The sequence below is a fragment of the Tympanuchus pallidicinctus genome, unplaced genomic scaffold (genome assembly GCF_026119805.1).
Source record: "Tympanuchus pallidicinctus isolate F22 unplaced genomic scaffold, pur_lepc_1.0 scaffold4, whole genome shotgun sequence".
Classification (NCBI taxonomy): Eukaryota; Metazoa; Chordata; class Aves; order Galliformes; family Phasianidae; genus Tympanuchus; species Tympanuchus pallidicinctus.
This window is the reverse complement of record NW_026294758.1, coordinates 18,746,555-18,770,352: the sequence shown is the minus strand read 5'-3', so window position 1 is coordinate 18,770,352 and position 23,798 is coordinate 18,746,555. Positions and strand designations below refer to the sequence as shown.

Here is a 23,798-nt window from a genome sequence, read left to right as displayed (position 1 = left end):
GTTGGCCTTCTTGGCCACCTGGGCACACTGCCGACTCATGGTCAGCCAGCTAATAATACCCTCAGGTCCTTTTCCAAAAAGCTGCTCCAAACAATGTTAGAAAGACTGTGCATTGCAGCATATCAAGCAGGTTTGTCATTAGTGAGAAATGCTTAAGACCTATTAGGCTTCAAGCATAAAACTAAATACATGTGCTGCTGATCTCAGATCCTCATTTGTGTACATGTGTTGTAGAAGATGGGGATTGTGTAAACATTACGGAGTCAAGGGATTTGTTTGATTGTACTTTTATTTGGATTTTTGCCTGCCCTGTCCCAAAAGCACAGTAAAGAGTGTTGATTGAGTCAGTAGGACTGTGGTACCTCAACTAAGCGCCATGCTGATGTCTAGCATTGTACAAGGAAAGAAATGTAAGAGTTGTGACGAGGAAAGAAAAATAAGACCTTTGTTCTCTTAGCACAAATCACTCATAATGGCCCCCTGAACTGAAACCATGGGAAAAAATCAATTTCTGCCCACTACAGTGATTCTTGGTGCAATTGCTACTGAAGATCTAATTGAGAAGACAGACAGCTACTCTATAAATCGCAGCCTCTCTGCCTTAGAAAGACCAAAAGCTCATTTCACATTTTCAGTACCCTTCTCATTCTGCCTTGGATTATTGCTTGCTTCCCTTCTCTCCACTGAAGCTAGATGCTGAGGGATGACGTAAGAGGAGAGGAATACAGGGGGCAGTTCCAAACTGAAAATGGAATACCAACATACGTGGAAAAAAAAGGAGTGACTCAAGTTATGCATCTGCTATTAGTGGCTGGATAAATAATCCAGCAGTCCCAAACACACAAAGGATTATAAACACCCAGAGAAATACTCTGTCAATCACCATAGCTACATATTTCCAATCGTCTTCCACCTGAAAGACAAAAAAAGAAAAAAGGATAGATTACGTGTAATGTAACATATAGTTGTGAGTTAGCATTTAATGGTAAAAAATGTCCCTTCTGCTTTTGAATAAGGAAGAACATACATCCTGGCAGAAACATTGCTTGTGGTGTTTATAGCTGTTCAGTTTTCTTAAGAGGGGTCTATTTTCTTAACAGTATTTATAACTTCTAGGTGAGAACATCAAGCATTCTCCTAATCTTCTACTGATTTTTTTTCCTGAGAATTCCAGTTGGTTGGCAAAATGTGGCTGTGTCTGACAGCAGCAAATAGAATGAGACCATGTGACGGGTGTAGATTGAGGTGATGTGGCAGGAGGCTGAGTCACTGCAGCTGCACATGGCTGGATCCTGCCAAAGGATCTGGTCTCGCTGCCCACATACGAGACAGCCTGCTGCTCTGGCATGATTGGCTGCACTGCCATTCCAGTTAAACACTCTGCCTCCAGTGGAATGGACAGCTGAGCACATGAGCGTTAGAAAAGCAAACATCCTGACTACACAAAGCTGTGCCATGTGCTGAACAGGCTGGAGTGAATGTAAGTTTCGGGGATACACGCTGGAACAGCTTTCAATGAAGTCACTGTCCTTCGAACCATGCCTGTGCATGAGGATCACTGCATCAAAGAGCACTCATTCACAATCTCCAGAGATATTCAAGATCTTTCTGGTTGCTTGTCTATGTGACCTAATGTAGGGAATCTGCTTTAGCAGGGGGCAGGACTGGATGATCTCCAGAGATTCCTTTCAATTCCAACAAATCTGTCATTTTAAAGGGCTTCTATTCATATGGGACATGTCCATAACAGCATGCACGTAGCTATATACATCTGAACAAAGCAGAAGCCTCTGGAATAATTTGCTCAGTGCTCATTGGAGAAAAAAAACAGAGAAAGGATTTTTCCCACATGAGAAGTCCTGTCTCCAATCCTTGGTGCACTGTGAAAGGTGAGATGCAGAGCTGCTGATGCACACACCAGACTAAGAGTACAATTGCATGTGGCAGAAGAGGTTTGCAAAATGTGAATCAGCATGACTGGAAATGAAAGACTTAACATGGGCTTCATAATCAAAGTGGCACAGTACTTGAACTGCTTCACACAAAGTCTCCTCTTATTTGGAATGCATCGAAGAAAACAGCTGAATGCAGTACAAGGGTATATTTTCTGATGCTGTGGCACTGAAAACAGGGCTGAAATGCTGGGGTGAAACAAAGCATTAGGGGCATAGTTGCTAAGCAAGACTCAGTTCAATCCCTGCCTTACTGTGTACTGCTGGACTCCTGTCCTTTGCTTTGGTCTCATCCTGTCACCAGGCCTTAGCTATAGCCCAATATTCAAAGTTATGCACTTTGTTTTCAGATGAATTTTCTGCAGGACACTAAAAAAAACATGGGGGGGGGGAAGGGGAGAGGAGGGAGGAAGAATGAATTTTGGGGTTGCATTGAAATTGTATAAATTGGTGCTGATTACAGCCAAATATTTGAATTGAAAGAATATCTCTCAATAATTATCGTGCAAAATATTGGCTTTTTTGTGATAGAAATACAGTAGCTTTTAATTTTGAAATGGAATTTGTCTTCTCATAGCATCTAAAAAGCATCCACATTTAAAGTTAGAGCAAAAGTAAACGTTTCATTAGGATCAAAACTCTTTAAAAACAAACCATCTTGAAGTGTCAAAGAGTTTTAATTCTTTATGAGGCTTTGGCAAGTGCTTATGTGAGATAATCTTCATTGAAGCTGCTTTTAGTTCTGTATTTACTCCCAAAAAATTGGCTCTTGCATTCTTAAGATTCCAATGTACATCACTTTCTATGACAGCAATCCTAGCTAGGATGAAAGATTTATAGCCTTATACAAGCTAATCTATTTGTTCAAATGGCAATTCTCTCTTTTTTTTTTTTTTTAATTAAAAAAAGCCTGTATGTGTGTGGATCTTATTCACCTATTGTCTGTTTTTGCTTATCTGCCTCCCCCAAACTCAAAACTTTTATTTTAAAATTGGAAATAATGTCTTGCTGAAGGCACAGTGAGTCAAACCACTGCAAAAATATAAAAAATTGTCAGAAATCACCGTACTGAAACACATACTGAAACCCTACATCACAGTTGTTTGCCTTGCTTGCTATTCTTCCATAAAATTCTGCAAGCGTGACCTTGTGCTCAGCTTGCTACCTCCCTTACCTCTTTGGTTTCATTTTGAGACTTCATGTTCTCTGCAATGAACTGAACGTTGTTGATGACATCTTTCACTTCTGGGGAGTAGTCTGTGTGCTCTGCCATCCATTTCAATGACTGATGACTCAGTTGACTTCTTTTGGTTGAGGTGAGTTCAGCTGCTTTATCACAGTGACAACACCGGTGCTCCTTATGCAATTTGTTATCTTTGTGTTTCCTGTGCTTTGCTTTGCCTGATGCTTTGGCTGATCCTTTCTTGGTCTCTTTGGAGATGTTTTTTTTCTCCTGTTCTAGAGGCCGCTGCATCAACAGAACCTTGGGGAGCAGGCTAAGAAAGACAGTTTTTACCCATTTGGGCATTGTGTGTGTAGTTGGAGTTCTGTAATGTATATTTAGGACAAACACAGTGATGACAATGGAGAGAGTCACAAATATCATCGTGAAGAGCAAATATTCACCCACGAGAGGTATTACTAAAGAGGTAGATGGAATTGTTTCTGTGATCACTAGTAAAAATACAGTCAAAGAAAGCAGAACAGAGATGCAAAGAGTCACCTTCTCACCACAGTCAGATGGCAGGTAAAAAACTAGCACAGTCAGGAATGAGATGAAGAGGCAGGGAATAATCAAATTTATAGTGTAGAACATTGGCAATCTTCGAATATAAAATGAATATGTTATATCTGTGTAGATCTCTTCACAGCAGTTATATTTGATGTCATGTTTGTAGCCAGAAGCATCAACTATTTCCCACTCACTATTTTCCCAAAACTCATTCATGTCTACTTTGGAGCCAATGATCAGAAGATCAATTTTGGCTTTGTCGTAAGTCCATGAGCCAAATTTCAAGGAACAGTTCTGATGATCAAATGGGAAAAAAGTAATATCCATGGGACAGGAACTTTTAAATATAGCTGGGGGGGTCCAGGTGATCATTCCATCGTAGCGAAGAAGGGCTTTGGTCTTGCCTTCAACTTGAAAATCTCCCACAGCACTAGAAAGACAAAAGAGGCAAAGAGAAGAAAATGCTACAAGAGGAAAATAATGTATCTTATGGATACAGCAAGATGATACTTTTAAGAGAAGGAGCAAAATGGAAAAGTGTTCATCATACTTATTGTATAAGACAATATCTGGTTTCCAGATTTTATCTGCTGGTACCCGAACAAATTCAATTCCATCATACTCTCTGGGATCCCATCGCAATTTGTAGTCATTCCAAATCTGAAAGAAGAACGGATTAAAAGTATAAACATGGTGTTATCAGCAAGTATCTGCCTCACAGATCTTCCTCATGAATGGGAGGTTGCGATAGAGACTGGAAGAGAATCATGAGTAGAAGAGAGTCATGAGAGATCTGAAAGACATCAAAATCATAAGCTGGAGAAACAGGGGCATAGGTGAGCATTGCTCACATTGTCTTGTCATCTCTTGCTCTGTGAGGAGCTATGATAACAGCGATTCACTGCTGACATGCTGAGCTCTCTCGTCTGGCTTGCTACCTCAGTGTATAGCAATGCTACTCTGCACTGCAAGCAAGAAACATGGTCCTTGCTGCTGCCCATATTGGATTGGGTCCTGAAGGCTAAGGGAGACCAACATCAAAGGAGACAAACTACCTAAAGGGAAAGGAGGTGCCTGTGCACAATGTCAGGTTGGTGTGGCTGGGAAACATTACTGACTTTATAGGGTCAGTGAATTATGAGCTCAGTAGCAGCTAAAGACACCTTTCATTGCTCTCTAGTGATTTATCACTGGGCTATGTCCAAGTTCTCACAGCCTACTCACAGCCTGGTCTTAAGTACTGTAACTTCTCAAGAAAACTTTGTGTGGATCACTATCAGGGTCTGGAGGAAACTGTTTTGGTGAAAGATAGCTTGTTTCTCTCAGCAGCTAAGATGTTGTAGGGATCTTTGCTTATGTATATGTGCTTAAACCATCAGGTGAAGTTAAGGCATGTTCTTTTTGATAAGAAATGTTTTCACTGGAATCTTTAATATGGAGTTGACTTAGGATCACAGAATTACATATTTAATCACTCTTAAAGTGTATATTCAGCTAAATTTACTAGTGGTAAACCAGTGATAATGAAAAACTCAGAACACAGGAAAGATGGGATATATAACTTCTCAGAAAAAAAAAAGAAGAAGAAATTACTTATTCAAATTTTGCTAATGTAGTGTCTCCTAATTTGTAGCTCTTAAACCATATTACAGAACACTTATTATATAGACCTAACATTCCATCACATTAATGCAAAGTGTATGAGAAATGCAATGCAGTCACTTACATGTCTTAGCCACAAATTGGTTTCCATAATCTGATTGACTTCATCCTAGAAAGAAACACAGGCATGCACATCTTCACTCATATATCATTTATAGTATGCTGAGATGGCCATAGTGTTATTCCGACAAAAATAGAAACCAGAATTCCACATTAACTGACATCAGCTATTTTCTGCCTGTGGTCAGTGGCACTTGAGTGGATAATAAAGATAACTGGACAGAGCTGGGCTATTTTCAGGGTGGGGGTTACAAGTCGTATACAGACAACTGCAGCTCTACCAAAAAAATGTTAAGGCTCTGCTGAAAAATTATGCCCCACACGTGTGGAAGAGAGCTGCACTTGCCAGAGGCCTGAGTGTATGGAGGACAACAAACTTACAGCTGCTCTGATCAATGGCAGAGGAATAAGGTTCTACTGGTGTCCATGTGTTTTGTTGGGCTCAGTTTTTAAAACACTCTGTTTACATAGTACAGTACTGGACAAAATTCAAGGAAAACAACATCTGCAGTACAGTTCTTGCATTTCTATGCGAAGTTGTGCAGCATATGAACTAAACCTGCACTAAGTTAAATCACTGCTGCAATGAAAACTTATTTTTAGAGTCACTTACTGCTGTTGTCAACCAGCAGTGAATCATAAGGGTGCTGCAAAAAGCACAAAAATAAAAGATGGGATCCTGTTCTAAGTAGCCTTCAGTTTAAAAGTGTTTGGAAAGATACAGGTTATAAGTATATATGAATGCAGCCTAACATATCCAATGAAAATATCTGTGAGAATATTGCTTTGTGTAGTTCTTAATACGTAAACATATGATGTCAAAAATTTTAAAATACTTACAGACCAAAGAATACAGAAAATGCAGATAATTTTTATCACTGAGTACAGAGGACTAAGCAACAAGATAGTTTTGAAAGCCTTGTTGGGCTCCTGTCTAATGGGCAAGGTAACTAGGCCCTTCCCAAACCCATGACACTTGATAAAATCCAAATGGATCCACAGGAGAACTAGTCTGCATGTTAGACAGCACAAATACAATCCCATGTCCCTGGGGTAGGCAAACCCTGTGACTGTGAACATTTGGTACTACTGCTCCATATGCCAGGGGCTGCTGCCTAGAGCAGAGGGATTTGACATGATAGAGATAGCCAATGAATCTGTACAATGTGAACTGCCTGTATGAGGAGCTGAAGTGACCCGGCTGACAGAATGGCAAACATCTCACTGTGTACACATAGGCACAGGCATGATAATACCAGCTGTGAGGGCTGTATGCGCAGACATCATGAGGACGTCTGCTGTTGGAACACTTTCTGTGTTTTACAATCATGCCCAAATCTCAGCAGTCTTCTGTAGTCAATCTTACCACATTTGTAAGCTGGGTAATGGCCAATTCAAAATGCACTGTGACGGGATCAGATACATTTTCCACCGGCCTGATGAACTGGTTGTAGTGGGAGAAGAGTCTGTGAAATAGCCGTTCCTCTGACTCGCAGGCTGTGGTGTCTGCATTGGTAAAGATAAATAACAAGTACTTCAGAGGTAAGGAAGAGGGAAAGTAGGTGCTAAATAACATGCTGCTCCAGTCTTTCGTTCTGTGTATCAAGATACAGAGCTTACTTCTGAAGGATGAAGGATGTCCATTTGTTAAGTTCAATGAGAAAAAGATGGAGGTTTTGTAAGAGAGAACACTCTTTGGGAACAAGCACATCCGACAGAGCTGGAACTCCCAGTTAGTATGGGACAGATTAGAGTTTCATAGGAAAAAGGCATAGGGCAGGCCCTGAACTGCCTCACTGCAGAAACAATAAAAGTGCTCTGAATCTGTTACATACACCCCAAATCTGATACAGGCATTTTCCTAGTGCTTGAAACAAAAGACTTTGATTTTAAAAGGAAAGATTAAATCGTGTGGTTTCTGGTCTGTGATCACACAGATGTCCTGCAGGAAGATATGCTTACTCTAAAAAACATTATTTTAATTGTTTGGGCCACTCTTTCATTGGTTGTGAGCCTTCTGCATTAATAAAGCATGCTCAGATTCAGAGGATTATCATGATTTAATGAAACTTTGGTTACTGCTGATTTCATTTATGAGCAAATATGCCAGTAGAACTTGCATGATTTGGCATTTTGTTCCATCCTTTTTGCAACTTCTAGAGAAGAGACACAAATGTCTGCAGAATTTGGATGTTTGAACATTGTGTTTTGTGTCACTTCAAAAGGAAATTGCAGTTTCTTTTTCAGATCTCCTTAGAGCCATCCATCAGGCTGTGAGTAGAAGTCCCCTGCTGTGGGAACACGGGCTTCCTGCCATAGTCTCACATCCAAAGCCAGTGAGTCTAAAATCATGTTTGGTCTGAATTTTTCCTGCTGGCTTAGTAACAGACTTAAAGTAATAGAAGCAGGCAAATATGTAGGCCTCTCGTTTTTATACTCCAGTTGCAGATGCTCATCCTTTTGGTGTTGCTTTATGACAATGACTTTGTGCTCTGCTAATATAAATGCTGTAACTCAGAAATGTCCTGGTCCTGCAGGCATTCAGAAAAGGCGTAGTGACTTAAAAGCAGGAATCCTGCTGAAATTCAGTGAGATGCATGGAGATCACTGCACCAGAAACATATCACAAACAGCAGTGAATGAAATGCATCGGAGTTCTCACTTTTGGAGATGTGAGCACAGAATGTGCTTCAGTGTGCATTATTAAAGCAGTGGCAAAATTCAAAATTCAAGCATCGAGCAAAATTGTGAGAGCTTCTCTATCATAGTCATTCTTTGCTAGAAACAGTTCCTCAATTAGTTCTCAGAATAAAATGAAGAATTCTAGCTGTGAAAATTAATATTGTTGTAGCTCTCTCAAAATACTGTTGAAATCTTACAAGTTTCAAGTTAGGAATAGACAATAGAAGCTTTAAATTGCATTCATTCCATAGAATCAGAAACAGAGACTAGAAAATACAAGACTAACACCAAAGACAGCCTACCTGTAATTAAGAATGTGAGCATGAATGCCCACGCACCAAAAGCAGGGAGACACCAACATAGCCGCCTCGTGGGATGCATCGCCAGAAGCAGAACAGACCTTTTGAGAAGAGAGATTTGAGGTAAGCCAGGAACTGAGAGCAAGAAGACACTGAAACCCCTTGGTAAGTAAGAGGTGCAAAGATGGACTTCAGTTTTGCATTTGCAGCAAACTTTGCAGCCTGCTAAGCAGAGCAAAGCCTGGCGAGTTGCTTCCACAGTCACCAGGAGAGAAGAGCTTACGCTGTGCGGAGAGATGGGAGCGGGAGCATCCTATCAGGTGACCTTCACATTTACAGACACCCGCACCCTTGCCTCTGGGGGAATGTGTGAGAGTGCAGGAGAAGGAGGAAAGGCAAGAGGCAGGGTGGCCGTGGCTGTGGGGTGGGGGAAGAATCCTCCTGGCTCTCCACGTGCTGAGTAAAACAAGCTTACTCAAAAGCATCTGTTTTAACTATTGCTTGGTCCTCACCCGAGTGAGCATGTCAAAATATTCAGGGATGAAACAACTTTGCTTTTCTCACCAAGGACTGATTCTGCAGCAGGAGGAATGGACATACGCATCTAACAGAAAATATATCTGAGCCTTGAAATAGGAAAAACATCATGCGCTGGAATTCCTTGACAGTATTCCAGGCAATTAAATACAAAGGCAAATAGATTTACAGTGGGCATCTGACAGGAACAACCAAGTGTGCTGAATTCTCTCCTGACAGACAAGCCAGCTCACAAAATCCATTTTCCTATGACTTTTTTGGTGCATGTGCTCAGACAGAGAATCTCCTTTATGTGTGCTCAGTACAGCATGAACACATCTAAGCAAAGAGATGAGTGCTTCGATCAGAACAGAACTGCTCCTAATTTCCCATCATTACACTGTTGTATAAGCGTGGGAATAAAAGAAAAGCCATGAAAGTAAAAAAAGATGCCCTTTTTGTCGCACAGCACAGAGGCAATGCTACAGCTCGGGAGGTGAAATCAAAATACCTTCTATCCATGTTGCTAAAATATGAGTAGAAGGGAATAGGTCTGCATGGAAGAAAGAGACTTAAGAATGAGTTGTCTGAATAGAACTGATATTGGAAGTTAACAAAGTTGCCCATGGCAAATTTTGAGGTATGAAAAGACAGTCTTGGAGGTTACTAGCAGAAAACCTATTCCTAAGCTTACTGGATCCAGCCTGGTTCTGCTGCTGATGGAAGTAAGTTTGAGTTGAGCTTTCCCTCAGGAGAAAACTGACAAGGTAAGAAGAATCACACCATAAGAACATTTTGGTGCCAGGAACTAGACTGACCTCTCAAAAGCAGCAGCAAACTAAACATGATTTTAAGTTAAGGAGGTGCAGTGAGGCATGGCTATGAAGCATTTCCAAGCTGAAGTTAGATATGAATTCTTCTGTGAAGTAGTTAAAGATGAAAGTAAAGATTTCAGCATAAAGATTTTGTCCTGCACGTTTTCATTTTTCCAACACTCTCTGAGAAAATAACAAGTGGAAACAACAGGAAATTGTTTTGCTTTGTCTTCATAGAAGAGGTGCTCCAGCCCTCTGAGCATCTTTGTGGCCTCCTCTGGACCCTTTTCAACAGCTCCACATCTTTCTTGTGCTGCAGGCTCCACATGACTGTCACCCCCATCCCTGTAAAATTGGGCATATCTTCAAGTGATTCACCTGGAATCCACCTGGAGAACACTAACCTGCCAACCTCTCAGATTCCTCAGAGATCTGGTATAACCTCCTACAGCTGAGATGTTACTAACAGCAAAATGTTATTATTCTCTTAATTCTTCTTCTGTGCAATGAAGGAATGGCTCTTCTGAGGATGCTGAAGGACTAAGTATTGTATTATTAGACTGCACAGACCTGCTTCATCAGTGAGGATTATAGCTTCATCAAAACAGGAGGTTGCTATTGATCTGTGTTAGTACCATGCTGAATGTAGTTAGGATCTCATGTTTTGTTTGACTCTTGCACTCAGCACTCAATTACTCAATTACAAATTACTGGTGATCTTGTATTGTAAAGTAGTTTTCAGAAGGATATTAAGAATATAGCTTTGCTACATCTCTGGCAGATGCTTAACCACCACAGAAACACTTCCAGGTCATCACCCTTTGTTCAAATGTGAGTACAGTATGTCTTGAAAGGTCTCACATGGAGCAGTGCATTCACAGAGATGGTTTTCCTGCACTACCTGCAGCAAAGCCATGTGCAAACCCTGGGCTGTGCCTCTGTCTTCTTCTGGGACCTTAAATGCCATCAGTATTTGCTCCCTCATCCATTAGTCACTGGATGGAGGCCAGGAGGAGCAGGAGATGTGGAGCACGTATGTGGATGGAACTCAGGGGGCCATTGCATGTAGATGCAGTGCCCCATGCTCTAAGATGATTCACATGAAGGCATTTTGGGGAGTGAGATTTTAAGTGATGGGTGGGAAGAGGCTGTGAAGCCTGCATCAACCACAGCTTTAGCAAAAACCAAGCACAGAATTTCTTCAGTTCAGTAGTATAAATCTATGGTACAATCCCTTCTTCCTTGTTCTTCTGTTTTAAAGGGATAAAACCATGACAATCTGATAGTGAGGCAGTTGTTACATGCTGAATAACAGTACATTAAGGAAGATGCCCATCGAGGTGATGCAGTACCCAGAGTGTGAGACAAAGATCCATCTTTTCAAAGTTGGAGCATCTTTTTAAAGTCAAAACGTCACTGATGGCAATGTTCTTGATGCACCTTACGCTGTACATGAGAGTCAAATAGCATCACTCTTTTCAGCTTCAGTGACCTTCAGTTTGGAACAACTCTTTTTGTAATTCGATAGAGACCTATTATAGGCTGATAAAACCTGATCAGTTCTAAGGAAACTAAAACTCAAATCAGCAATCTCTATCTGGCTTTTCTACTACTCTTATTAAGGCAGAGTCCTGGGAATGTGTTTCAACGTGCAAAATTTGTACTGCTACTGGAGTAGCTGAAGATTTCATTGTCAAAATGAATGTCAACAATTATCAAATAGCAATCCACAAGGTATTATTTTCTTCATAACAAGACATATTCACAACCATAATTTCACTTGAAATGAAGCATTGTTTTGCACCAGATTTCACTGGAAAATGGTCACCAGGAGCCCTTCTGCCAAAAAACAAGCACACAGAATCTTGAAAAATTGCAGACTAAAATGAATGATGTGAAGAAGCCAGAATTTATTCTGACAGGTCTCAGTAGTCCTGTTGAAATTCTACTCGGACATAAGAAATTGGTATACTTTCTTCTTTAGACTTGAGGCAAATCTATCAGATGTGCAAGTTCAGAGCAGCAGGGACTAATGGCGTACAAGGATGCACTCTAAAGGTGCTTGGAGTTCTCACCAGCTGAACACTTTGACAGAATTCTTCTCAAGGAATATTTCTCTCCAGAGGAAACCACTGCAACGTCTGGTAACTTCTCTCCTGTTTGAAAAAGAAAAGTATTATCTCTCTACTAACACTGACTACTCACTGACTTATTGCCACAGAGCTTGTACTCACATTGTGCCAATATCTCTCAGCAGTGTTGTTTTGAATGGCTCAGAGCCATTTTTTCTTAGCCATTTCTCTAGTCAGTCAGAAAAGCATGAACATTTTCACAAGATACATTAATTTCACACAACACTAATTACACAACCAAAATCAGTATACAAAACAAAAACTCAAATTGACAAAAATAAATATTGACCCAAACCTAAGTTCCCTGACAGGGCTGATGATGAGGAGGAGTGTTGTGTGACTGTAGTGACATACGACAGCCTCAGGAGAGCAAGCAGCACAGTGACATCTCCCATGAAATCTCATCACGGCACATCTATTTCATAAAATATTTCAATTTTTGGTTGATTTGTATGAAAAGCAGTGAGAGGACTTTATTTACTCTCAGAAAATAGTACCACCTCTCTGCAAACAGAACCACTTAGCCCAAAACTCAGACTTCAGCTAAAATTATTTTTAATCCATTTTAGTAGTAATTACTTAATTGCTGGCTCTCAAAGTGCACTGAGAAAGACAGCTGTGGGACTGGTAGAATATAAATGTGCTGAGAGGCAAAGAATAAAGACACTGCAATATAACTGACCAAAGCTCCAGTGCTCCTGAAACATGTTGTTACTTTGAGAGATCTGAGTTATACCATTTTTTAACCTCCTGTAACAGCTTATATTTGTATACGGAGGGGGAGCACTTCCAAGGTGCCGAAGGAGACCAGCTGCCCATTCCCCTCTAACTGGATGACAAGTCAACAACAGAATCTTCTGGTAATGCAAGAAAAACAAAATCTACCTTCTGTTATATGAAAAGCAGTCGCTTTAAGAAAACAATAACTCTGCCACAAAAAGCACAAATCAGTGCTTTCAGGCGAGATCTTGTTTTTACTAGGTTGGTGGACTTGTCCGTCTCCCCTGTGGACATCTTTGTACTTGTAAGAGAAGCATGAAGACCATCAGCAAAGCTGACTTTCTTCTTTATGTTACAATGTTTTATTTTTGTTAAATGCCAGTCTGACAGCCACAGAGATCTGTACACTTCCTTTATTGCATAGTTTTGTGAATGCGATGAGTTCAGACATTTCGAGGACGAGCAGAGCCATCAATACTTCTTGTGCCTCTGGCCAAGAAGTGTAAGGAGAAAACCTGATGTCATTATGGTCAAAAATCTCTGTTGTTTTTTAAAGGAGCACGTGGAAAGGAAAAAATGAGAATAACCATGTTATAATGAGCACTGTGATTGAGAGAGGAAATGAAAAAAAATGCAAAACAGCTGCCATTATTAATTAAGAAAGGTGATATTTTAAGGGGACAGGCTTTGAGTTCTGTGCATACACTCGAGATTTGACAGTGAAGAACCTTTGTCATGTCACAGCCTTTGCAATGTTGCCTTAGGTTTTGCAAGCAGAGCTGAGAGATTGCTACACTTGTTTCAGGCAAAAGTAGATAAACTACTTAGTGGAGGATTAACTCCATCCAACTCAAGCTAACTTTGAACTAGGTGACTAGTTCAAAGATTTTTCTGTCATTAGTGAAGGAAGATGGAGTTCTCTAAGCTTGCTCTTTGAAGTCTACGTTCTGGATGGCTTCAGTAACGTCGGACAGCTTCCACGCATTTTCCTTTCTTTTTCCATTTGGGAGTGGAAAACAGGAGAATAATGCTTTGACTATGTCCAATTAGACTTTGTTTGCTGTATGCATGTATTCTCCTACAATTTACCATATAGACAGTAATAAGGAAAATGTTCAAACTGGTTATGATTAAGGAAGAGTTACAAAAATGATGGGAAGAATTGTATTATTTTCAGGGATAAAACAGAAGGTGACAGAAGACATTACAATTCCTCTGCAGGCCTCTAGAATATGTGCAGCAGGTCATATGTTAGCTTTCTGTTCCTCACTGAGGCATTATAATATTCAGATATCATACTTATCATACATGAGCTCATATCATGCATATCATACTTGAGCTCATGATTAATCTATATGAATAGTTAATCAGCCCACATTAACTGCACAGGGAAGTAAATGAAGAATCACACTGAAGGCTGCAAAACATGTGTTGAATTGGAATATACAGGGTGGGGCAAGCAGAGTTTAACCATCATCCAGACATGGAAACAGCTGTTTTGAAACAAAAGTGGTGAAAAAGATAAACATAAATTGCCAGGATACTCCCTTGGCTTCAGGGGTGAAAATTCAGCAGGAAATTTCCACAGCCACAAATGTGAAGATGAAATGAAAACACGATGAACAGCAAGAAGTGGTACGAAGTGCCAAGAGTGTTCCACTGCGCATCACAACAAGATGAGTGTCAGTGCCTGCCTAACATACAGTGCCACTGAGCTGCAGCCTGACAGAGGAGAACAGAGGGAGATTCTCTCTGACCTATGACAGCTAGCATCTGTTGGAACTAAAATGCAACTGGGCAAGCCAATAGGACACTCTAATCTAAGCTAGCTAGAAGACTTGTAATTCAGAGAAGGTCAAAGCCACCAGTATGGTAAGCAGAATTTTTTGAATTTCCTGTAAAAACAAAATAATTAATTTTGGGAGGGTACAGCAGCTTTGCAGAAAAGAAACTGGGCATCCCTATGGACATCAGCAAGAGCCAGCAATGTACCCTTGCTACAAAGAAGGCTAATGGCATCCAGGGCTCCATCAGGGAAAGTATCACTAGTGGACTGAAGGAGGTGATCATTCCTATGTCCTCATTAATGAGGCCACATCTGGATTGCTGTATCCAAGTCTGGGCTCCCCAGTGCAAGAGAGACATGTACCACTGGATAGGGTCCATCAAAGAGTCGTCAGAAAGATGAAGGGACTGGAGTACTTCTTCTATGGGGAAAGGCTGAGAGAGGTGGGACTTTCAAGCCTGAAGGAGGCTCAGGGGATCTTAACAAACTTGAAAGGTGGGCTTGTGTGAGCCTAATGAGGTTCAACATAACAAAGTCCAAGGTTTTGCATTTGAGTCAGAGTAATCCTAGATACAAATACAAACAGGGAAATACTTATTGACAACAGCCTTGCTGAGGAGAAGAACTAGGGGTCCTGATGGATAAAAAACTTAACATGAGCCAGCACTGTGCTCTTGCAGCTTGGAAAGCCAATGGTATGCTGGGCTTTATCAAAAGAGGAGTGGCAGCAGGTACAGGGAGATAATTGTCCCTCTCTACCCTGCCCTTATGAGGCCCCATTTGAAGTACTGCATCTAGGTCTGGTCCCCAATACAAAAAAAATACAGAGCTGCTGGAGAGGGTCCAGAAGAGGGCCAAGAAGATGGTCCCTAACAAAGACAGGCTGAGGGAGCTGGGCTTGTTCAGCCTGGAGAAGAGAAGGCGGAGAGGAGACTTCATTGCAGCCCTCCAGTATTTAAAACGGTATTATAAAAAGGAGGTGACAGGAGTAGAGGAAACGGTTGTAAGCTCAAAGAGGGAAGGTTTATTCTGGATGCCAGAGGGAAGTTCTTTACAGAGAGAGTGGTAAGGTGCTGGAACAGGCTGCTCAGAGAAGTTGTGAATGCCCTGTCCCTTGAGGCGTTCAAGGCAGGTTGGATGGGGCCCTGGACAGCCTGGTCTAGTACTAGATATGGAGGTTGGTAGTTTCACCTGTGGCAGGAGAGTTGGAGCTTGATAACCCTTGGGGTCCCTTCCAACCCAAGCCATTCTGTGATTCTGTGATTCTGTGATCTCATCAGGTCTATAATAGCTGAAGGGAGTATGGGAGTTTGCAAAGAAGACAGAGCCAGGCTCTTTTCAGTGGTGCCCAACTCCAGGACAGGAGGAAATGGGCCCAACTTGGAAGACAGGATGTTCCTTTTGAACATCAGGAAGCACTTCTGTGCTGTGAAGGTACTGGAGCACTGCTGCATGATTTTTTTTTACTTTTTTTTACTTTTTTTTTTTTTTTTTTTTTTTTTTTTTTTTTTTTGAGAGAGAGGGAAAGAGAGAAAGAGAGAGATACAGTTCCTTGAAAATAAGTACTTGGTTAACTTCAGCACATCCATTCCAACATTGAACAAATGGGAAAACCATACCCTGAGAAATTTTCCCATGAATTACCTAATAACAAGTGTAGTCTACACCTTCATCACTGGACTAACAACCTGAGGGCAAGGGTAGCAAAAATTTTTCAAGCAACAGAATAGCACAGTGTACAAGTTCATTTTGCTTTAGTTTGGATACCACTATGAACACATAGTTTTCAGAACTCATTCCTCTCATTCAGAATCAGGCTAAGGATGAATAGAAGTCTTGGGTTCAAATCACAAGTTTTTCTTTCCACATGCATGCATTCTGTGCTTTAGCAGGCTCCTCCTGCCAATACCGAATCTTCTATGGAATCAAGGACAGCTGGTAAGGGGCTCATGTCCTGGAACTGGTCATTAATGTTTAGAAGAAGGGTAGGCTACCTTGGCAAGTTGTATAAAGTACTGGCCAAGGTATGAGTATCCTAAACAGTCATTTGGAATGGCAATGAAGTGGAGAGGATGTTGCAAATGCCCTGCAGGCATTCAGGGCCAGGCTGGACGTGGCTCTGGACAGCCTGATCTAGTGGTTGCCAACCCTGCACATAGCAGGGGGAAACTCAATGATCATTATGGTGCTTTTCAACCCAGGCCATTCTGTGATTCAAATTGTTACCATTAATTTATCATTTGATTTGTAAATGGTTGTTATAAACCTGGGCCATTATATATCTGTATGCAAGCAGCAGACAGTCCTCTGGAGAAGACAAAGAAGGAACACAGCAGTTTCACAAACAGCTAGAGATTGTTCTGTGTAATAGCCCTGGAGGAGAGAGAGCACAGATAATTTTCTATTTTGAAAGCAGCATGCCTGCAGGACTGCCCAGGCTGAAATTTATGATGTCTTCTCTCCTCTCCTGCTCCTTACCACCAGATGATGCCCAGACACTCAGAAGGTGCAAGAACGCTTCTAATCACTTTCCATGGAGGACTGTCCAGCCCACATTAGGACAGCACTGGTCTTTGTCATCCCCTATTCGTTTTCAGAATAGAAGTGATGGTTAGTACTGCTACTTGTAGAGAAGATCTGATGAACTCAGACATTGAAATACTTCAAGTCCTGCAATGCTGAAATATCTCTAAAGCGTTGCTATTCCTTCAACACACTAGTTTTAAGCCTTGCAAAATAAAGTAAAACAAATTAATAAATCATTAGGTAAAATGTTTGCACTGGATCTTCTGAACTCTATTCCTTCAGTTTCTAAGTATGACTTAAGGGCTTTGTTCTGCAGTCCACGATTAAAATAGAAGAGCTGTGAAGCTGCAGGGAAGATACTGATGGACAGCTCTGCAAATTGTTCCAGTTGAACCATAAAACTGTCAAAAAAATGATACATATTACTTGTGATGGCCCTATGCCTCCCAGAAATAAAGTGGATCACTAATGGAAGACTTTGGTAAGGAATTAAATATTAATTAGGGCTTATACAAGATAGATATAAAAAGGATTAGTGATAAATTGTAAGTTTGCTGTGAGAACAGTAGAACACAAGCCAAAGCACTTACTTTTGAACTTTGGTGTCTTGACTGATTACAAGCAATATAGACCTACAGAGAAGGTCATATAGCAGAAAAAATTTCTTTAGTCCTTGTTTTTAAAAGAGATAGTGGCACAATGCCCTCAGTTCCCTTTAACTGACTTCAGAAGCATGGTGCTAGCTGAGTACTTATATTCTCAACTATTGAAATCATTCCTAACTGGAACAGCTTCTGAGGGTTGCCTCATGAGCTCATGTTATGGCCATAGCATGTCTGATATGGAAATTAAGGCTATGCGTAGTGTCAAAGTGACAAATCATTCTGTAATTGAAGTGTTGTTTGAGTACAGTTGTGTTAACTTGTTCAGATAAAATGAGCCAATGAAAGCTTTTCAAAGGACTCAAACAGCAGCCATTTTGATTTCTCTGGAGAACTTTGTGATTTGTTATTCCTATTGCCTTTGCATCTCTGCAGAGTACACACATTTCAGTTACAATACATGTCCTGTGGAACAAGGAAATGAAAATGTGAATATGCCTTTTGTTTTTCCATTTTTATGGATGGTGAATCTGTAGTAAAAAATCTGTAGTATTTTGACTGGCATCTAACTTGCACTTAATGTTTAAACTATAAACCATAATAAACATTAATGCAGTCAGCAGATTTCCAAAACTTGCTGTCAGTCCAAATGTTGACAATGTTCATTTTAATTCACAAAAGAATATGTTGGATTCTGCTTCACCTGATATTGTGACCCATCAAGAACAGATAGATGAATAACAAATATTCCCAGCTGCAAAATAGAAGCTGACACAAACCCTGTAGCAACTAGGAGCAATTAGAAACTGTTACCAAGAAAGTACTATTGTCCAACTTCTACGTTATTTCCAGAAAGTGCAATGTATTGCTGTGAAAGATGCACTGATAAAAGTTCTTCACTAGTTCTTCTGCTAGTACACAGTACTCTCTTTGATGGTAATAGGATTTGAAAGTTTCTGTTTTGATCTTTAGCTATTTCCTCTTGTGCAGGAAAAATAATAAAAAAAAAAAGGTGCTTTCTGAGTAAGTAACAGATTCACAGTCCTCCTCCATACAGACCCAGTGCATATAAGATATCATAGAGCTGTGGACTTGTGGTTCCCTTCTACATGTAGATCCAAAGCTTTTTGATCAAAACCTTCTTCTGTTGCTGCTCAGGAAACAAAATCAATCTGTTCCCTTGCTCAAGGTCTCTTAGGCAGGCTAAGCAAACAAGGTTCTTACTTGTCTTTACATAGACACTTTGTTCTCTTCTGTTCTGGAGGGAATGTTTTCCTCCCCATGTTCAGAACCTAGCTCCTGATAGCAGTGCTCTTCAGAAGGCTCATATTCCTCTATTTGCTTTGAACATCCAATTTTTTTAGCCCATCCATTAGAAGAGTGAGGAACAGAGAGAAAAAGTTGTGTTTTTCCTTTCCTAGCTTAAATGTTATTTGCATATGAGTAGAGTAAGTTTGCTGAGCAGAGCAGAGAAGAAGATGAAGTAAAAATAACAGGTCAGAGTTATATAAATATGTATAAATAACATACCAGCTGCATCTTTGTGACATCCACTGTACTTGACTATTTCCCAAACCACCTTCTGAGCAGCACTGTATTTGAAAAAGTTTTCCCTAAGCAGAAAGTGGGTATCACACTGAGTCCCAGGCACCCTGATTTCTTTACAAAGGAGAAGATAGCAATGGCTGTAGGATGGTTATCTAAGCTCTAAGGACTATTTTAGTATGTTTTCTTTAAAAGGTCTGCTTTGTATTTATTAGTTCCCAGATAGACTATGAAACTTGTATACAGACTGAGTCTTCATCAGATGCAGTGGAATAAACTCACAACTCTACACCCAGCAATAAAATCTGTCAGATTTGCCTCCTGAATTAGGCACAAATGCAGCACATGCCAGCATCAAGCCCAGCACCGAACACACCTGAGAAACAAGTACATACCATGGGAAAGAAAGAACATTGCACTCTCACAGACATCAATGCTCTCCACATACAAATATTTAGCATTGACACCATTTTCCACCAGACATACTCCAGCAGAGCAGATCTGAAAGACATGCCAATGGAAAATGTAGAATGGGACCTGTAGATGGTAGCAGCTTCATGCAAGATGGAAACTGGAAAGTGGGAAATGTAGTGGTAACAGTTAAGGAAATGACTGAGGCCAAAGCTCTGTTATCTAACATTTCAGTGCAGAAAGCAAAGTTCATAGACTTACTAAGAGTGTTAGAATTGTCAAAGGACAAAAGTGTTTATATCTGGACAGATTTAGAGTTTGACTACAGGGTATTCCATGATCATGGGGACAACTGTAGACAAAGAGGACTTATAACATCTCAAGGATCTTCAGTCAAATGTGGATCAACAGCTTACAAGCTATCAATCTGCTTGAAGCAGTGGCAATCATGCACTAGTGCACATCAGACTGGAAACAACTAAATACAGGAAAACAGATGGTGGGTAGGGCTGTGAAGGAAACTTTGAAGAGTCAAATATTCTTGGTCCTATTGGAGAAAATCCAAACATTGAGGCATAAGGCTTACCATATACATCAGAAGAGGAGCAATTAGCTAATCTTCTGAAGGCAAAAAAGAAAAAAAAATCAAGAAAGATAGTGGATGAGCCCTTCACACCAAGTAAATAGTCACACAGGAAATTATGCATGAATTGACTGATAAAAAACATGAGGAAACTCACTGGGTAAGCAAAGTGACAGAAGTGCAAAATGTACAAGAGTTAAGTGCATGAATGACTGAGATAGCCAAAAGTGCAGTAAAGAAATGTGAATTGTGTTTAAAGAACAATGCTCATTTACTCTGAAGACCTTCACAGGGGGCAACGGAAACATCCCACTATTGGCAAATAGACTTTGCTGAGTTACTACAGCAAAAACGGGTATTTATATTTTTTAGTAATGACAGAAACTTTTTCAGGCTGGCCAGAATCTTTCCCTTGATGCACAAGAAGGCCACAGAAGTTGCAGAAGTGTTGCTTCAGGTAATAACACCAAGGGGTACCTATAGGACCATCTTCAGATAGGAGTTCACACCTTATAGCAGAAGTAGTTCAAAATCTAGCTAAAGAAATAGGGATAAATTATGATCTCCATACTCCATGGAAACTACAATCAACTGAAAAAGCAGAAAGGATGAATCAAAGCTTAAAAAACCAAATGAGTAAAGTTTGTCAAGAGGTTCAATATAAGATGGCTGGGTGCTTTATCCTTAGCCTTGCTATGGATACACATCCAGCCAGGAACTAAAGAAAATGTCAACCCTTTTTAAATAATATGTGTAACCTTATTAGAGAAAAAAAAACAGGGAAATGCTATTTAATGGAATATGTCATTTCTTTAGGGACGTTTTTGCTTTCTCCCTGCACATACATCACAGTCAGTACGATGCTGCCCTTAGATGTTCCGGTGCATCAATACAGGGATTGCATGTCTCCAGATTGTATTCATCACCTACATGGCAGTCAGGATTGAAAGAGTCACTCTGTGGACATATCACAGAGGGATCAAGCCAGTTTCATCACTAGGATGGAGCGTTAAACAAGAGGGACCTTTGTGCTTAAAGTTAAGTCAGGAATCATAAGGTTTTGGATTCTAGGGACTCTAGTGGTGACAAATTGGTCTACTATGACAAATGGCTCACAGGCTTTATTGCTACAGGAGCCAGCATTTGTGGGAAATGTTATCCAAGGAAGTGATTAATTGTTTCTTTTATCTTGATTCAGGAAAACTGGAGGCAGAAATGTATAGTTCCTGTTTAGTGAGGTTCCCCATCCCTGTAAAGTTTAGCAAAATTACACAATATTAAAGAGCTTAGGGACAAATGCAACCTATGGGAACATCTGTGATATGCTATGCAACTACAAGTGAAATGAAGAGGATTGTGGATATAAAAGTACAAGGCACACTTCCATGCCAAGCATTGTGTTAAATTCATGAATTGTACCTCAGCCTGTAGGATTTTAACAAAATTACAACCCCATTGAACTGTAATCAGACCCCACAGGTAAGTTATGCTGAAGCCTTTCTGCAAATCTGCACAGCTTGTTGGCAGAAGCCTGCTATAGAAGGGAGAAACAGCAGGTTTTGGAAAAAAACCTTGAGACTGCTCCACTAAAGAGAAACATAATGGACAGCTGCAGTTCAAGTACTCTTTCTATGGTCTGCTGATGAACGAATGAGAAGGAGAAAGGATATCTCAGGGTTGACAAACCAGGTCTTGGGGGAAAGTTGCAGTAGTGAAATAAGCTGAGATTTAAAAACAAGCCATCTGTGAGAGAAGGAGCACTAACACCCACGCTGTTGATGCTGGTAAGATTCCAGTTATTCTGATCAACAACATCTTTATTACATAACGTGTATGCAGTTATGAGCAGGAGGCATTTAAACTGAAAAACTCCTTAAGCAAATTCACAGTGCATTGCTTTCCTCCTTGGTATCCAGATGCCTCCTGACAAAGCTAATGCAGTGGGAGGAGTAAACTGCTCCCTGTGAAGGAGACTGATGTGTCTGTTCTCCCAAAACACCAGCAGAGATGCTGCAAGGAGAGCAATTGTGACCAAACAGTTTACATGACAATAAATTACTCAGCTCTGATGTATCATGCTGTCACATTTCTCATCTGCCCAGTTTGAGGCACTGGATGAATTTGTGCTGTGCAGGCAGCTGTCACTTAGGGGACATGGGAATGGTCAGCCTATACTTGTTGGAAAGAGTTGATTCCCTGCTATTTCACTCCCACTCTCCCACCATTTCCTATACTTGTGTGCCTCCTCAGGAATGCCTCTGGACAAGAAGAGCTCCTGGTCTGTGCAAGGAGAAAGAAGAAGGCTGTTCCAAGACAGTGTCCTTTGTCTTCGAGCATTAGTGATGGGAAATCTCCCAGGTAAACATTTCCAAACAAAACCTCCTGCTGCGGACTTCCCATTCTCCTAGCTCCTGGATGAGCAAAAACTAAAAGGCAGTGGGAGAGATTCCCTTTGGCTAAGGCCTGTATCAGGGCTCTGCCTGATGGTCTCTAGAATCACACCCATAGCTGGGTGGGCATATGTGCTCAGTTCCAAATTAAACTTCTATGCCTTGGAAAACGTTTGCTGGAAGTTGCTTCTTGTAACCCAGGTGTCTGCTCTGCTCCTGGGAGATGACTGGGAGTTCTGTAAAGTAGGCCACTGGGTACTACCGATGTAACCTGGCACTTGGCCTGCAAATGCATCCACACATATTCAGTTGGCTACCTTGGTTTACTGACAGCAAATCATTTGACCTCTTCTGTAGCATCCCTGCAGATATTTTGGGAACAGAGAAATATGAGGTTCCACCATAGGGAACTCTTCTTGCTTTGGTTTCTTGCCACGGCAGGAAGCACAAGAGCAGCAGTGTTGAGCAGTAAAGATTTCCCGCTCTTCAGAAAATGAACGCTGAAAAATCCTGTTGCTTTCTCAGATACAGAAAGTGGAACCTGGGGCTGATGCAGAGCCACCTCAAGTTCCCTGTCTGTCTGTCTTCTGGGAAGGATTTTTGTCCTCCCTTCTCCCCCCAGCTTTTGGTCTGATGCAGCTGAGGCGGCAAGGAGCACACCTTGGGGAAAACTGTCCAAAACAAGAGGCAGACTCCTGGAGAAGAGTCTTTCCCTGAGCTCAGACAGATGCTTCTTTAAATACCAACAGAGCCCTCTAGAGCGCTCACCCTGCAGGCCAAGTTCCCTCACAATATCTTCAGGATTCACGCTGCTGGCCCAGCCACGGCACGGCGGCGTTTCAGCACTTTTTACGGCACGCCTGACACCGTGCCTGAAAGGACGAGGCTTCCTGGATAAACGAACGTAACTTTTCTTAGGCATCTTCTCTTAAGAAAGCAACTTCGGCTTTTTGGCCACGCCGAAACGTAACGCTGCCGTTTCGGAAGCTTGCACGCGGCCGCCCAGCACCCACCGCCTCACAGCGCCGTCGGGGCGGGGAGCCGCGGCACTCCCGCGGTGGGCGGGCTCCCGTCGTCGCGTCCGGGCTGCGTTTGCGGCCGGCGCCGGTCGGCGGTACGGAGCCGCGGCCCGGCTTCGCTCCCCGCGCCGCCATGGGGGTGCTGCTCTGGCTGATGGTGCAGCTCGGCGCGGGCTCCGCGGCGTTTGTGGTGTACGTGGATGTCCGGCGAGCCGAGCGGCCCCTGAGGCACTTTTGGAGGAGTACAGGCTTTTGGTAAGCGCGCTGTCCTGCTGCGGGCCCGGGCTCCGGCGGCGGGCCCGGTGCCGCGGGCGAGAAGCGCTGAGGGGTTCAGCATGCCCGTGGTGCGCCGGCGCTGCCTGTCCG

The 23,798-nt window shown here is 41.6% G+C and overlaps 2 protein-coding genes across 3 annotated transcripts in view; one reads left to right on the top strand and one right to left on the bottom strand.

Moving 5' to 3' along the window:
* Positions 1-291: 291 nt before the first annotated feature.
* CHRNA6 (cholinergic receptor nicotinic alpha 6 subunit) lies at positions 292-23,531 on the bottom strand. Its single transcript, XM_052700427.1, has 6 exons — positions 23,182-23,531; positions 6,773-6,912; positions 5,411-5,455; positions 4,235-4,344; positions 3,127-4,114; positions 292-913 (listed from the first exon to the last, which is right to left on the bottom strand). The coding sequence occupies exons 1-6, from the start codon at positions 23,333-23,335 to the stop codon at positions 791-793; spliced, it is 1,560 nt and encodes a 519-aa protein (XP_052556387.1). The 5' UTR covers positions 23,336-23,531; the 3' UTR covers positions 292-790.
* The window catches only part of IDUA (alpha-L-iduronidase), a 49,135-nt gene continuing 48,800 nt past the window's right edge, over positions 23,464-23,798 (top strand). The window contains exon 1 of one of the 2 annotated variants that reach the window (XM_052700387.1): positions 23,464-23,687. In XM_052700387.1, the coding sequence (XP_052556347.1) occupies positions 23,566-23,687 (122 nt within the window). In that variant the 5' untranslated portion in view covers positions 23,464-23,565. The remainder of the gene's footprint in view (positions 23,688-23,798) is intronic. The other variant, XM_052700388.1, reaches the window with a different exon arrangement.